Source organism: Mizuhopecten yessoensis, unplaced genomic scaffold, assembly GCF_002113885.1.
Source record: "Mizuhopecten yessoensis strain PY_sf001 unplaced genomic scaffold, ASM211388v2 scaffold3555, whole genome shotgun sequence".
NCBI classification, from domain to species: domain Eukaryota; kingdom Metazoa; phylum Mollusca; class Bivalvia; order Pectinida; family Pectinidae; genus Mizuhopecten; species Mizuhopecten yessoensis.
Window position 1 is genome coordinate 99,096 of NW_018405103.1, and position 17,665 is coordinate 116,760.

At 41.2% G+C, this 17,665-nt stretch overlaps 1 protein-coding gene across 2 annotated transcripts in view; it reads left to right on the top strand.

Moving 5' to 3' along the window:
• The window catches only part of LOC110447645 (plexin-B2-like), a 99,338-nt gene extending 93,605 nt beyond the window's left edge, over positions 1 to 5,733 (top strand). For both annotated transcript variants that reach the window (XM_021493484.1, XM_021493485.1), the window contains 3 exons: positions 184 to 327; positions 2,568 to 2,648; positions 3,393 to 5,733. In XM_021493484.1, coding sequence (XP_021349159.1) covers positions 184 to 327; positions 2,568 to 2,648; positions 3,393 to 3,491 — 324 coding nt within the window. In that variant the 3' untranslated portion in view covers positions 3,492 to 5,733. The remainder of the gene's footprint in view (positions 1 to 183; positions 328 to 2,567; positions 2,649 to 3,392) is intronic.
• The last annotated feature ends 11,932 nt before the right edge of the window (positions 5,734 to 17,665 follow it).

Below are 17,665 nucleotides of genomic sequence, written 5' to 3' on the forward strand. Positions count from 1 at the left end.
AGTATTAAACAGTGACTGTATATTGTATTGTAGGATTAAACAGTGACTGTATATTGTATTGTAGGATTAAACAGTGACTGTATATTGTATCGTAGTATTAAACAGTGACTGTATATTGTATTGTAGGATATTTTCTCAAAGACACAAATAATCTTTATGTGTTATTGTGTATTTGCATTTCAGGATTCTTCCTCTGCGAAACTTTTGTTTGCAAATGAAGTTCCTAAATACCAAGGGGAAATGCGGAATTTTTACGACAAAGTTGGATCAAGTTGTGAACCTGTCACAAGACAGAAGTTTGTGTCACTGATGCAGGAAGTTTCACAGGTATGGCGAAGCATGTTTGTCTGACATGTTTAGTCTTAGCTATAGGTGTACAGAGATATGTGTATGACGGGTAGTAATGCGGCGTTCACACAGTGCCGATTATTGCTCCCGTTTGAGATCAGACAGCGCTACGACACGAAAAGCGAAAAAGTCGGATTACTATCCTTAATGATCTGAAATGTCCTATCATTGTCTGAACGCAGTCGTATACGTTCGTAACAGAGTCCTTCGGATCGGGAGGGTCCGGAGAGGTCCGCCAAGCACTCCCGATAGTTAGGTGCGTCCCGTAACATTCGGGAAACTCAGCCGATTTTGTCTAGTTGGATTACAATCGTGACTATGTCGTGACAGATTCTGCTGTATCAGATCAAAATCGTAACAATATCCTGTTTTGTCTGGACAGTGTCGTGTGGATCGGGACGCTGTCGTGATAAACGGGCAAGATTTGGAGAAATTGTTCATTGCCGTTTCTAGCCGATTTTGTCCGGAAACGACTGAATCGGGGCGCTTCCTGAACAATATCTGATTGTTGTCGTGATTAAATAAATGTTTTCACAAATTTGTGAATTTCACGCCACAAATCACACGATCTTCATCCGACTTTTGATTATTCTTAATCGGGAGCGGTCCTTTCAAGGACGGCAGTAACAATCCTGAATGTGTGACTGAGGCTTAACTGGTATAGCAGACCTAGTTACAACCACCCAACATTGGAGATGTGGGTGCCCTTCTATCAAAAGACAATTTAGATCATGGGGGTTTAGTCCTTATCTCAGAATCCAAAAGACTTAATTATCTTTTGGAAGTTTGAAAATAGTGATACACTGTGATATGTTGATGTGGGAAGGGGCTCAAAAAGTTTTCTAAGGTCAAAGTCAAGATCACTCTAACTAAACAAAATGACTGGTCGACTTGTCTGGGGGTGGGATGGGGGGAGAGGTAAGCCACGTGGCGGCCCTGGTTGACTTGTCTTTGTTCTAGTGATTCATTGTCAACATCTGGAGTGACTTTGTCTTTCCTGCAAATTTGCTTAAAAGAGTAAACTTTGTGATATAGCTGATTAATGTACTCTGATATATTGGACAGATTTTCAAGCAATACACTGCGTAGATATAATAGGGGTGGTCTCGGTGGATAGCACACTTGCCATTCCCACATTAACACCTCCCCGCGCTAACATCACGGCCAATAAGAGTGATTAATATAAGTTGTAAAACCCCTGCCAGTACATGTGTCGATTGCGCACTTTTCAGTTTGTCTCTGACACATGTGGTAGTACTACCAGCTCAGATCTGCAACACCTAAGCAGTTTATTGCTTATATTTTTAACCAACCACCATCAGATGGTGGGCTATTTAAATTACCCTTTCGTCCGTGGTCTGTGGTCCGACTCTCCTTAAACAATCCTTGTTAGCGCTATTTCTCGGAAAGAAAATGAAGAGATCTTTCTCAAATTACAGCTGAAGGTTCCCCTTGGTCCTTATAGGTATGCATATCAATTTTTGGGGCTGATCAGAAACCAAGATAGCCGACAGGGGGCTATCTTAAGTAAGATAGCCGACAGAGGGCTATCTTCAATTTTTAGAGTAAAGTTTGTTATCTCTTTATTATCAGAAAGTACTGGGGGTACATCTTTCTCAAATTTCCCATGAAGGTTCCCCATGGTCCTTAGTTTTGCATATAAAATTTTGGGACTGATCAGAAACCCAGGTGGCTGACAGCTTAAGGAAGAGACAGACAGGTATCACATGACCAAACACTCAATACACTGTAATGATATATAAATTGGTTGGACAATCCTTTTAACATGTCAAAAACCAAAGTCAATTTTTTTTTTTTTTTTTTTAATCATTATTGTTGATTGAAATAAGATATATATCCTTTCCAAGTCTTATGTTTAAGTCACCTAAGCCAGTTGCAGGTGGGGGCCTTTTTGAAAAAAAAATTGGTGGGTACCTTTAATTAATGACTAAAAAGAGCAAAAAAATGACATTTTTCGGACTTCAAAGGAGAGTAACTCTTTCAAAGAATATTTAAAAAAAATAGCCCGGAAACCTATTATCAAATTTTGATATTTTGTTAGGTACACCCCAAAAAACATTGACTAGTTTTGTTTTGCCTGTATAGTGTCCTTCTCTACTTTAATAGCATTTAAAATAACTCCTAAGCCCAATATGATGATATCATCAAAAGTCTTCAAAGAGTCTAAATATTATTGTTTTGCTACTTGTTTTTGCCAGCAACAAACCCAGGAAATCAAAGTGAAGAGACTGCCTGCTTTGAAGAAGCTTTTTGCCATGGTCAAAATATTTTCTGATGAGGTAATTATTATAAAAGAAGATAAAAACCTATTGATTGTATAAAATATGTGTTGATTTACACCTTTGTCCGAGACAGACAAAAGTATGTGTGTCACCTGGACATTTGCCGTTCTGATATATGATACTAGCCTCAAGAACAAATACATGAAAAGAGGAACATCTTTTAATCTAAATCTTAATAATCTTTTCAAATGACTTTTTTTGCTATTGATTATTATCGAGCTCTTCTGATGATCTTTCCTGATGTGGGTAAATGCTCTTATTTCATGTCGTATTTATTTTGTTTAATAAAGTCTTCAAGTAAGACTTTTAAACCCTGGCAAGGACCTTAAGGGAAATACACGAATCAGCCTGTCTGTTTGTAGATAAAATCTTGTACTTACAACTCCTCCTATAAACTAAATTCAATAAAAAAATTCACATGTACAGTTGGTACATGTACATCATTTTTGCTTGTATTGGTTGTGTCATGTGTCGGATAATTTAAAAATAGCGTTACACGTACATGCTTGGTAAAACAATAATTTTTGTTATAGGTATTGTAGAAAGGTTTACAAGTTTAGTGTGCAGAAAAACATACAATCTGCAGTATATTGATTAATCATTCCATTTATTTATTTTCTCTTTTTGTTCTTATTTTTGAGGAGGTTAGAGACTGCCTGAAACCCACATGTACATGCAGTAACGTCATTTTCAATTGAGTTGTCCATCTTAATTTTTGTATATTATCCATTTTGATAACAGATAATAGCAGACCTGGATGAGGAAGAAGAAACCAGAGATCTAAAGCTGGGAGAGAAGTTTGATAATGTTATCCAGCAGATGGATACGGAGAATGTGTGAATACCTCCAAAGGAAAACACACTTTTCACAGAATCTCATGGAAATGGTTTGTGTAAAGAGACAAGAATTCATTGGGAAAGGATCAGGTGACAGTATTTCATAGTGAAAAAAGCAAGTATTCCGAATACTTAATTGTCACTGAAAACTGAACTGAAAATACACATGGATCTGAACATCTGTGAATAAAACATTATACATGCAATAATTATATATATAAATTCATAGATTGGTGTTTTTTCGTTAAAATGAATGAATTTATAGAATTAATGAAAATAATTGAAATCTCATAAATAGAGTTTACGCATGTGAATAGAAAGGATATATTAATTTTAAATTTTGTTATAGCATTGTAGAATTTCAATCAGAATGTTAAATTGCATTAATCTTATAACTAAAAACGAGACTGTGAGTTTAGTTATGAGTTTGAGATATTTTAGAGATACTGATCCACGGAGAACAGTGAGACCAGTCAGATAAACACTAGCAGTCATACGACCAAGACCACCAAGACGTCCGACATTCTGTTGGTTACATAGGAAACTGCGGCACTGACTTTAAAATTAACCCTCATCAATTAAGATCACAAGTCTAATATATCATCACCTACAGGCTAAACAACTGGCTAAGGAGATATTGAGTGAGGAGGGAGGCAAAAAAGGCTTTGGAGCAAAGATCTGATCACCACTTTTACATTTCAATGTTTGCATTCCCCATGAAAGTTGATTCTCCCTTTGTAATTGTTTAATCAAAGAGTGTAACCATGAGTACTAGATGTTGCATATGTATGTGTTTTATTTACAAAACCTTGGAAAGGTTGGTGCAGATGTGTAGATCTTAAATCGGTAGAGGCGGTCAAATACTTACCAATTAAACTTGTGCCATTAAAATATGTATTTTTGTTTTGAACATGAAAGACGCATATGAAAATAGTTATATTGAGTTCAGTCAAGTAGATGAGTGGTGACCTTATTGTATATATACCATATATAGATATTTGTTTGCAAATGTTATCATACATGTGTCATATATAGCTGCATGAATCAATTTCACTATAATTTGTTTACACTTATTGGTATGTTCATATTTAAGATTATTTTGAAAAGATTTTTTACATGATTATATATTTGTTACATTAGAGAGATACCATGATACAGTTTTCAAAGTATTAACACTTTTTGATGAGATTTTTGTTTGTAGAAAAGTGTTGTATATTTTTATGCAAAGTATATATATATATATGTCCTAGCCTCGACCTCACTCTCCGAGTCTGACTCAGAACTGGTATAGTCAGGCCAGTCCACTGAAGAAGGGTAGTTATTGAAATATCAGTTTATTTCTCATTCATATGTTATGTACAGTATTATGTATTTTTTAATTGATTACACTAGCATTACTCACGGGTAAGAAATTCAAAAATGGACAGATTTAGATAATTGATGAATAAAGTCACTTATAAAGGGTTTCCTGTATATAGAGTGAATGTTTAGAACACTAATGATAAGGTAGGCATATGAAGTAAATAATGAAGTTTAGAGAGTTGATGAAAATTCTTTTAAGAGTCTTTGATGGAGATTTAGAGTTGGACAGCTTAAATGTTTGATAAATACTGTGTAAAATTGATGCTACATTATATCATATATCATATCATATATCATATCAGTATATGACAGTATATTATGTTAGTATAATGCAGACCAAATATGTAATGGATTTTTAAATTTTTATTGGCAAATGTTTGAGAGTTTTCATAGAGACTGATCCAATAATGTCAGTCATAAAACTTCAAGAGTCTCCTGTACACTGATTCAATTCAAGTCAGTAGCCAGGCTTCAAGAGTCTCCTAGAGACTGATTCAATTCATGTCAGTTACCAGGCTTCAAGAGTCTCTCTTTGAGACGGATCTAGTTCATGTCAGTCACAAGGCTTCAAAAGTCACCTAGAGACTGATTTAATTATAAGATAAGTTACCAGGCTTCAAATTCAATTCATATGATAAGTTAGCAGGCTTCAAATGTTTCCTAGAGACTGATCCAATTCACATCAGTTACCAGGCTTCAAATGTCTCCTAGAGACTGATCCAATCCATGTCAGTTACCAGGCTTCAAATGTCTCCTAGAGACTGATCAAATTCACGTCAGATACCAGGCTTCAAATGTCTCCTAGAGACTGATCAAATTCACGTCAGTTACCAGGCTTCAAATGTCTCCTAGAGACCGATCCAATTAATGTCAGTTACCAGGCTTCAAATGTCTCCTAGAGACCGATCCAATTAATGTCAGTTACCAGGCTTCAAATGTCTCCTAGAGACCGATCCAATTAATGTCAGTTACCAGGCTTCAAATGCCTCCTAGAGACTGATTCAATCCATGTCAGTTACCAGGCTTCAAATGTCTCCTAGAGACCGATCCAATTAATGTCAGTTACCAGGCTTCAAATGTCTCCTAGAGACCGATCCAATTAATGTCAGTTACCAGGCTTCAAATGTCTCCTAGAGACTGATCAAATTCACGTCAGATACCAGGCTTCAAATGTCTCCTAGAGACTGATCAAATTCACGTCAGATACCAGGCTTCAAATGTCTCCTAGAGACTGATCCAATACACGTCAGTTACCAGGCTTCAAATGTCTCCTAGAGACTGATCCAATTAATGTCAGTTACCAGGCTTCAAATGTCTCCTAGAGACTGATTCAATCCATGTCAGTTACCAGGCTTCAAATGTCTCCTAGAGACTGATCCAATTCATGTCATTTGATAAAGGTGTTTTTTTTATGTGAGACACTCTTTTTATAGCTGTACAATGTATTTGATAACAGATATACATGTTATTTCAGGAGGATAGGTGTTTTCCAATTTGCAACTGCAAATATGTAAAATACATTACATTAAAGGAGGGAATAATTTTAATGGATGATGTAAGTAATATATCAGTGTATTCCTCTCTTTGTAATGATGAATCAAAGCAATCTGACTTCTATGTTTTTCCTCAGTTCTAACTAATATTTTCAATTAACATTATTGACTGGATCAGACTGTTTTCCAGCTTTAATCCTTTCAGTGTTTGATAAAGGAGACTTTTGGACCTGTTACAAGGCCTGTAATTAAAATAACAGTAGTTGCCTAATTGTAAAACATACATATATAAATGCCAAATTTTACATTAAAACTTTTCTGATTTTGATGGAAACCAAGTTGGCCAACAGGTGGCCATTTTGAATTTCGAGAGTAACATACTGTTAGCACTATTTATTTGGTACTGATTGAAAAACAGGATCGCCACCAGGCAATCAACTTTTTATCACTCCTTTATATGTTAGGCCTCTTGTTAAAAATACCCTTGGCTCTAAAGAGAATTCATCTGTCTTTGACAGCACTTCTTATTATGCAAGAATTATGAATTCTTAGCTTTTTACATATACATATAGTTATGCAATTCGAAACAGCATTTGTCATAGTGGCAAATAACAGATTCATATTTAGGATTTCTAACATGACTGGGGCATTGTACCTGTAAGGAAAATGAAGAGCAAAGAAGGGAAAAGATCCTATTTTGTAGATCTGATCTTTTAGGATCTCTTGTTGTATTATACCATAGAGATGTAATGCAGTTTATCAAACCTTCCTTAGAAGCACTGAATCACTGAATCACTGGTTGACATCGAGGTAAGCCAATGGCTTTTTGTGATGTATGATAGACTGTCGGTAAACTTTTGCTGGACGCGACTTCCTTCTGGTTGCGCTAGCAGGTTTATTTTCAATACTTATAGTTAGCTATTAACAATATTATGTTCATTATTTTACTTACAGTTATCTCTGCATGATCATGTTCCCCTTGGTATTATAGCAGTTCCTAGACTTATTTAGTAACGCTTAGATTAGAGTCACAATTTTCTGTATCTACAATACAGTTGTTAAAAAGTACACTTATCGGAAGCGAGTCGGAAACTAGTAATGTCATTGTCTGCTCGCGAGCCTGTATCTATAAAAACGAGGGCTCAAATTTCCGTGGATGATTTTTCCAATTCTTGTTTAACCTGTCATTAAAACAGTTAACACTAGGAGCCGAGGTCACATGCTCTGGTAGAGAGTTCCTTGGTTGGATAACTCTGTTGCTGAAATAATTGGTAGTTTGATTCTTTTTACAGCACCATCATTTGTTCCATCAGAAGATTATATGATTTTATATGGAATGTATTTTTAATGTTAATTATCCATTGTCAGGTTTTTTGTTCAATAATTTGCTTTCAATATATGTACTGCTCTGTTTTAAAATATAAAATTTTGTATGCTAATGTCGTGTTATAGTTTTTTTTAGCTCACCTGGCCCGAAGGGCCACTAGTGAGCTGATGCCATGGTGCGCAGCGTCCGGCGTTCGGCGTCCGTCAACTTTTTCCTTTAAAATGCTACTAGTCCTTAACTCAGAGGATTTTGACCAAATTTGGTCTGGAGCATCATTGGCCAAAGGGTTCTCAGATTTGTATGGTCCCCTTGGAGGCAGAGGGGCGGGGCCAAATAGGGGATATAGGTAAATCTTTAAAAATCTTCTTCTTCTCAACCAATAGAAGGTTTTTGTCGAAATTTGTTCTAGAGCATCTTTTGACAAAGGAGCCTCAAGTTTGTATAAACTGAGGGTATGGCCCCTCTGGGGGCATAGAGGCGGGGCCCAATAGGGGAAATAGAGGGTTTTTTTTCTCCTGCTATACAAGTGAAGGGATTTAAACCAAATGCAGTCTAAAGCATGTTTAGGGACAAAAGAATCAATTTTGTATAAACTGAGGTGTGTGGATCCCCTTCTTTGGGGCAGATGGGTGGGGCCCTTAAGGGGAAATAAAGGAAAACATTAAAGATCCTTTTCATTCTGTACCTCCGTTGAAGGGATTTAAACCAAACTTATTTTAGAGAATCTTTGAGCAAAGGGAATTTAATATTTATAAATGGAAGATGTGCCCCCCAGGGGCAGAGGAGAGGGGCCCAATTGGGCAAATAGAGTAAAAATATTTTCCCTTCTGTACAAATGAAGGGATTTAAACCAAATGCAGTCTGAAGCATGCTTAGGGGAAAAAAACTCAATTTGTTTAATTTGTATAAAAAGGTGCATGTGATGCCCAATAGGGGAAAAAGAGGAAAATTGGAACATAACATGGAAACTCATTTTCTTGGTGTCTTTCCCACCAAAACAGATTTATATGTAGTTCTTCTTGCAACTTTGTTTCTTGTACTCCTTTGATAAACCTGTATGGTACTCAGCATGTTTTAAATTGAAAAATAAAATACCAGGTAAGCTATGAAGGCCCCTGGGCCTATTGTTTAGCTCACATACCTGAGCCTGTCCTGAACAGCCCAGTAGATTTGGACTAAATTTGGTCTGGACCACCTTAGGCCAAGGGGACTCAATTTTGTATAAATGGTGGGTCTGGTACCCCTGGAGGCTGAGGCCCAATAGGGGAAATAAAGGTAAAACCTTTAAAATCCTTCTCCTTCTGTAGGAATGAAAGGATTTGTTCCTTATTTGGTCAGAAGCATCATTGGGGGAAGGGGAACAAATTTTGTATAAATGGTGTGTGTGGAACCCCTGGGGGCTGTGAGGGGCAGGGCCCAATAGGGGAAATATAGCAAATTTTTCTTTAAAATCCTTCTTCTGTAGGAATGAAAGGATTTGGTCAATATTTGGTGTAGAGCATCCTTGGGTAAAGGGGAACCAATTTTGTACAAATGGTGAGTCTAGCCCCCCTAGGACCTGAGGGGCGGGGCCCAATAGGGGAAATATATCAAATTCTTTAAAATCCTTCTTCTTCTGTAAGAATGAAAGGATTTGTTCCATATTTAGTCTTGAATAATCCTTGGGTGAAGGGGTTCCCCCCCCCCCCAGGGGCCTGACGAGCGTGGCCCAATAGGGGAAACATAGCAAATCCTTCTTATTCTGTAGGAATAAAGGCATTTGGTCCATGAGCATCATTGGGTAAAGGGGAACAAATTCTGTATAAGCAGTGGGTGTGCCCCCCCCCCCCCCCCCCCCGGGACCTGAGGGGTGGGGCCCAATAGAGGAAATAGAAGTAAAACCTTAAAAATCCTTCTTCTACCATAGGGATTAAGGGATTTTATCCTAATTCAGTCTGGAGCATCCTTGGGCCAAGGGGACTCAATTTGTATAAGCCTTGGGTATGACCCCCCTAGGGGCATAGGGCTGGGGCTCTGTTTGAAGTTTGTTCTCGCTATATCTCAAGTACTGGATGGATCTTTCTGAAATTTCATATGTACTTACAGCACCTAGCTACCATGAGTGCTATATCTTTTCTTCATACTAATTATTTTAAACATATTCAGGTAAGCGATACAGGCCCTATGGGCCTCTTGTTTATTAAACAATTTTGATGTGTTGCTGAGGACCCAATAATGAAGATGTTACCAATGTTGCAGGGTTTACCTGAATGACATGATATTTAAAGATTATAGTTGATCATTTTCGCAGGGAATTTAATTACGCTTTATTCTTGGTCACCAAAGATTATTAAATACGGGGAATATACAGAAATAACAGAAAACGCCTGTTTACTCTTCTACTGCCAAATAATAAATGGAGATTTTTCAATATCATATTTTATGCCATTTTGATAAAACGCTTGTAAAATAAATTTTATCACCTAAGCTCCATCTAGTTAAGGAAGCCGTCCCCAATTGGATAAACTTCCCCCACCAAGGAACTGGCACTGACATGAACGCTGCAACGTATATGCCTGGATCTGAGGGTACTTCACAAGATTCCTGTGACAAAATCAACCGGTTTCATTTGATTGCTGTTGGCTGGAATACTACAGAGCCTCAATTATTGTCAATGCCAGACATTGCAGCCCTCCCTCATTATCAATGCCAGACATTGCAGCGCTCCATCATTGTCAATGCCAGACATTGCAGCCCTCCTCTTTGTCAACGCCAGACATTGCAGCCCTCATCATTGTCAATGCCAGACATTGAAGCCCTCCCTCATTGTCAATGCCAGACATTGCAGCCCTCCCTCATTATCAATGCCAGACATTGCAGCCCTCCTCATTGTCAATGCCAGACATTGCAGCCCTTCTCTTTGTCAACGCCAGACATTGCAGCCCTCATCATTGTCAATGCCAGACATTGCAGCCCTTCTCTTTGTCAATGCCAGACATTGCAGCCCTCATCATTGTCAATGCCAGACATTCCAGCCCTTCTCTTTGTCAATGCCAGACATTTCAGCCCTTCTCTTTGTCAATGCCAGACATTTCAGCCCTTCTCTTTGTCAATGCCAGACATTTCAGCCCTCCTCATTGTCAATGCCCTCCCCATTGTCAATGCCATATATTTCAGCCCTCGTTCATTGTCAATGCCAGACATTTCAGCCCTTCTCTTTGTCAATGCCAGACATTTCAGCCCTCCTCATTGTCAATGCCGGACATTGCAGCCCTCCTCATTGTCAATGCCAGATATTGCAGCCCTCCTCTTTGTCAAAGCCAGACATTGCAGCCCTCCCCATTGTCAATGCCAGATATTTCAGCCCTCGTTCATTGTCAATGCCAGACATTGCAGCCCTCTTCTTTGTCAACGCCAGACATTGCAGCCCTCCTCATTGTCAATGCCAGACATTGCAGCCCTCCTCATTGTCAATGCCAGACATTGCAGCCCTCCTCATTGTCAATGCCAGACATTGCAGCCCTCCTCATTGTCAATGCCAGACATTGCAGCCCTCCTCATTGTCAATGCCAGACATTGCAGCCCTCCTCATTGTCAATGCCAGACATTGCAGCCCTCCTCATTGTCAATGCCAGACATTGCAGCCCTCCTCATTGTCAATGCCAGACATTGCAGCCCTCCTCATTGTCAATGCCAGACATTGCAGCCCTCCTCATTGTCAATGCCAGACATTGCAGCCCTCCTCATTGTCAATGCCAGACATTGCAGCCCTCCTCATTGTCAATGCCAGACATTGCAGCCCTCCTCATTGTCAATGCCAGACATTGCAGCCCTCCTCATTGTCAATGCCAGACATTGCAGCCCTCCTCATTGTCAATGCCAGACATTGCAGCCCTCCTCATTGTCAATGCCAGACATTGCAGCCCTCCTCATTGTCAATGCCAGACATTGCAGCCCTCCTCATTGTCAATGCCAGACATTGCAGCCCTCCTCATTGTCAATGCCAGACATTGCAGCCCTCCTCATTGTCAATGCCAGACATTGCAGCCCTCCTCATTGTCAATGCCAGACATTGCAGCCCTCCTCATTGTCAATGCCAGACATTGCAGCCCTCCTCATTGTCAATGCCAGACATTGCAGCCCTCCTCATTGTCAATGCCAGACATTGCAGCCCTCCTCATTGTCAATGCCAGACATTGCAGCCCTCCTCATTGTCAATGCCAGACATTGCAGCCCTCCTCATTGTCAATGCCAGACATTGCAGCCCTCCTCATTGTCAATGCCAGACATTGCAGCCCTCCTCATTGTCAATGCCAGACATTGCAGCCCTCCTCATTGTCAATGCCAGACATTGCAGCCCTCCTCATTGTCAATGCCAGACATTGCAGCCCTCCTCATTGTCAATGCCAGACATTGCAGCCCTCCTCATTGTCAATGCCAGACATTGCAGCCCTCCTCATTGTCAATGCCAGACATTGCAGCCCTCCTCATTGTCAATGCCAGACATTGCAGCCCTCCTCATTGTCAATGCCAGACATTGCAGCCCTCCTCATTGTCAATGCCAGACATTGCAGCCCTCCTCATTGTCAATGCCAGACATTGCAGCCCTCCTCATTGTCAATGCCAGACATTGCAGCCCTCCTCATTGTCAATGCCAGACATTGCAGCCCTCCTCATTGTCAATGCCAGACATTGCAGCCCTCCTCATTGTCAATGCCAGACATTGCAGCCCTCCTCATTGTCAATGCCAGACATTGCAGCCCTCCTCATTGTCAATGCCAGACATTGCAGCCCTCCTCATTGTCAATGCCAGACATTGCAGCCCTCCTCATTGTCAATGCCAGACATTGCAGCCCTCCTCATTGTCAATGCCAGACATTGCAGCCCTCCTCATTGTCAATGCCAGACATTGCAGCCCTCCTCATTGTCAATGCCAGACATTGCAGCCCTCCTCATTGTCAATGCCAGACATTGCAGCCCTCCTCATTGTCAATGCCAGACATTGCAGCCCTCCTCATTGTCAATGCCAGACATTGCAGCCCTCCTCATTGTCAATGCCAGACATTGCAGCCCTCCTCATTGTCAATGCCAGACATTGCAGCCCTCCTCATTGTCAATGCCAGACATTGCAGCCCTCCTCATTGTCAATGCCAGACATTGCAGCCCTCCTCATTGTCAATGCCAGACATTGCAGCCCTCCTCATTGTCAATGCCAGACATTGCAGCCCTCCTCATTGTCAATGCCAGACATTGCAGCCCTCCTCATTGTCAATGCCAGACATTGCAGCCCTCCTCATTGTCAATGCCAGACATTGCAGCCCTCCTCATTGTCAATGCCAGACATTGCAGCCCTCCTCATTGTCAATGCCAGACATTGCAGCCCTCCTCATTGTCAATGCCAGACATTGCAGCCCTCCTCATTGTCAATGCCAGACATTGCAGCCCTCCTCATTGTCAATGCCAGACATTGCAGCCCTCCTCATTGTCAATGCCAGACATTGCAGCCCTCCTCATTGTCAATGCCAGACATTGCAGCCCTCCTCATTGTCAATGCCAGACATTGCAGCCCTCCTCATTGTCAATGCCAGACATTGCAGCCCTCCTCATTGTCAATGCCAGACATTGCAGCCCTCCTCATTGTCAATGCCAGACATTGCAGCCCTCCTCATTGTCAATGCCAGACATTGCAGCCCTCCTCATTGTCAATGCCAGACATTGCAGCCCTCCTCATTGTCAATGCCAGACATTGCAGCCCTCCTCATTGTCAATGCCAGACATTGCAGCCCTCCTCATTGTCAATGCCAGACATTGCAGCCCTCCTCATTGTCAATGCCAGACATTGCAGCCCTCCTCATTATCAATGCCAGACATTTCAGCCCTCGTTCATTGTCAATGCCAGACATTGCAGCCCTCCTCATTGTTAATGCCAGACATTGCAGCCCTCCTCATTGTCAATGCCAGACATTCCAGCCCTCCTCATTGTCAATGCCAGACATTGCAGCCCTCCTCATTATCAATGCCAGACATTGTAGCCCTCCTCATTATCAATGCCAGACATTGCAGCCCTCCTCATTGTTAATACCAGACATTGCAGCCCTCCTCATTGCCAATGCCAGACATTGCAGCCCTCCTCATTGTCAATGCCAGAGTTGGTTTACACTTTATCTCTTTCCCAAGTGTGTGTTGCTGGAGAAACATGCAATAAATTGAACCTTGAGATCATCAACCGGCCCCTATCATCTCAAATTATTGTATAATAGTGATAATGACACGTTTAACTGACATACTTAATTACTAAAGACCTTTACTGAAACACAGCTAAAAGTTCCTTTAATGTAAATCGCTTACCTGTAGACACCTGTTGTCTCTCCTGCAGAGGTCCAAGGCAACGAAGACTGCCAGTGTCAGGGAACCGGTTACCATAGAGATACCAATACCTGTTGATTGATTAGTAACCGATACAACATATCACTAAAGTTTTCTACAGGTTTTAATTATTCTGTTATTTAAATGCCAATAACTGCAAATTCATTTACATTTAAGCATTTTTTCGAACTTCCGTGAGAATTGTCACACTGCAAGAACCTTGACCTAGCATTGCAATTATAGCATACAGTGATCTATTATTTAGCGCTACACACAATATCTCTATTTTAGAGCACCGCTGCAATTACCACGTTTTAAGAGATATACAAACCACTCCTTTTCATGACTTATACAGACAACTAAGACTACAATATAAGTGAACCCTATCTAGTTTGACACCCGGCTGTGGGATCCAAGGATATACATGTATGTAAGAATACACAGTTTTCATTTGGTACTTTTTATAAGAATAATGAAATTCTTGAAACTCATATCTCCCGGTTTAAGGACATGTTTTAGATAAAGTGTTATTGTTGAGAGTTACTTTAAACATGATATGCTAGTATGGAGAATTAAGAGCAGACAGAACAGAAAAAGGTTTCATAGAAATAGGGCATGTTTTGATTTTGTGTCTTTGGGTGTCTTTAATTGAAATAGAAGGTTGAGATACATGATGTGGGGAAGTATTGTCAAATATAAAGACGTGGTATGTATAAGAAATAACTCACATGTGATAAGTCACTGTGGAAACTTTTCATTGGAGAATTTCTAGTACACTAAAATTTCGTTGGATACCATATATAGATTTGACCGCTTGATATCCTGAGCTTCCCTAGTCTGGGAATGAGACAAGGTGCAGTTATTTGTCCTCATTTATTTGATATCTTAAATGAATTACTGGAGTGAAATTTAGGGTCTCAGAAAACATTATTTTCCGTACGAAATATGTCTTAGATCATAATTAGGGAGAGTTATATTCTGTATAAGGATTGCTTCCTTTGCCCATATCATCAGCATACAAGGATCACATTGACCTGCTAACTTAGTCTTAAGCGTGTTACAATGTATGTGTATACCAAATTTTGTTTAAACAGGACCATTATTAGAACACTTATTGCACAGGTTTGGTTTGGTTTTATATTACGTTCTAATAACAGCTACGGTCATTTAAGGACGTGCCTCCATGTGTGTTGTGTAAGCGTGCATGTGTGTTTGTGTACCGTAGACAGGGTATGTTGGTGTACTTGCCTCCTTGTGATTGATCAAAGCTATCATAGTAAATATTTGATAGACACAAATATTACTGAAAATACGACAATATGTGTGGGAATAACAATAAGGTTAACACATCATGGAAGGATGGCGCAGAAAACCAACAAATCTACATATTACAAAACTCACAGAGACAACGTTAACCTTATACCTGTATGGTCCCTGTCTGGTGTCTGGTCCCTGTCTGGTGTCTGGTCCCTGTCTGGCCCCTGTCTGGTGTCTGGTCCCTGTCTGGTCCCTGTCTAGTGTCTGGTCCCTGTCCCTGTCCTGGTCCCTGTCTGGGGTCTTATCCCTGTCTGGTGTCTGATCCCTGTCTGGTGTCTGGTCCCTGTCTGGTGTCTGGTCCCTGTCTGGTCCCTGGACCCTGTCTGGTCCCTGAACCCTGTCTGGTCCCTGTCTACATGTATATATTACAAAACTCACAGAGACAACGTTAACCTTATACCTGTATGGTCCCTGTCTGGGGTCTGATCCCTGTCTGGTGTCTGGTCCCTGTCTGGTGTCTGATCCCTGTCTGTTGTCTGGTCCCTGTCTGGCCCCTGTCTGGTGTCTGGTCCCTGTCTGGTCCCTGTGTAGTGTCTGGTCCCTGTCTGTTGTCTGGTCCCTGTCTGGTGTCTGGTCCCTGTCTGGTCCCTGGCCCCTGTCTGGTCCCTGTCTGGTGTTTGGTCCCTGTCTGGTCCCTATCTGGTGTCTGGTCCCTGGCCCCTGTTTGGTCCCTGGCCCCTGTCTGGTCCCTGTCTGGTGTTTGGTCCCTGTCCTGGTGTATGGTCCCTGTCTGGTGTCTGGTCCCTGTCTGATGTCTGGTCCCTGTCTGGTGTCCGGTCCCTGTCTGGTCCCTGGCCCCTATCTGGTCCCTGTCTGGTGTAAGGTCCCTGTCTGGGGTCTGGTCCCTGTCTGGTGTCTGGTCCCTGTCTGGTCCCTGGCCCCTGTCTGGTCCCTGTCTGGTGTAAGGTCCCTGTCTGGTGTCTGGTCCCTGTCTGGTGTCTGGTCCCTGTCTGGTGTAAGGTCCCTGTCTGGTGTTTGGTCCCTGTCTGGTGTTTGGTCCCTGTCCTGGTGTCTGGTCCCTGGCCCCTGTCTGGTCCCTGTCTACATGTATATATTACAAAACACACAGAGACAAGGTTAACCTTACCTGTCTGGTCCCTGTCATCCTCGAGCTCGATATCCAGGGGTTACGCTCACTATCGCTCACTATCGCTCTCTGCTCTGAAAAGTGAGCGTTAGTGAGCGTAACCCCTGGATATCGAGGATGGGTCCCTGTTTGTTTGAGAGGTTTTACGTCAGCATCACTTTTCCCGCCAGCTTCCCAATTACGTTACATATTGGTGTTATATACAAGAGGTATCTAAAACAAATGTTACATTATTACCTGTGATATTCTACTAGTACATTTCAGAAATGGAAAAACAATTTGTTATCATACTGTTGTTATCGCGCCTCCAATTCCCCGCGAAAACACGCTGGCCTTTCTGCTTTGTCCCCAATGCTGCTTTGTCCCACAATGGTTTATAATGAGTCTGCTGAAAGCCCAAAAGGCCGTAAACAGTCAAAATCAAAAGTCAGGAATAAACAGAGAATAGTATGTACTTTTCAACGGTTTTATTCGTACTTGAGTCGATACATTAAAAGCATATAGAATCTACATGTAAAAAATTTCAATTTCTGGCACAAGAAAAATTTCTCAGGTATTAAAATAAAAATCGATTTTTTTATACCAGAAATACAGAAGTTTTGATATTTAAGTTTTTTAAAAATAAAAGTACAACGGCGCCAAATTGTCAGGTGAGAAAAGGCAGCTATAGGCCCTACCGCGGACTTCTGTACATGTAACTGTTCTATAGGCCCTACCGCGGACTTCTGTACATGTAACTGTTCTATAGGCCCTACCGCGGACTTCTGTACATGTAACTGTTCTATAGGCCCTACCGCGGACTTCTGTACATGTAACTGTTCTATAGGCCCTACCACGGACTTCTGTACATGTAACTATTCTATAGGCCCTACCGCGGAGTTCTGTACATGTAACTGTTATATAGGCCCTACCGCAGACTTCTGTACATAAACTGTTCTATAGGTCCTACCGCAGACTTCTGTACATGTAACTGTTCTATAGGCCCTACCGCAGACTTCTGTACATGTAACTGAGCTATAGGCCCTACCGCGGACTTCTGTACATGTAACTGAGCTATAGGCCCTACCATGGACTTCTGTACATGTAACTTTTCTGTAGGCCCTACCGCGGACTTCTGTACATGTAACTGTTCTATAGGCCCTACCGCGGACTTCTGTACATGTAACTGTTCTATAGGCCCTACCGCGGACTTCTGTACATGTAACTGTTCTATAAGCCCTACCGCGGACTTCCGTACATGTACATGT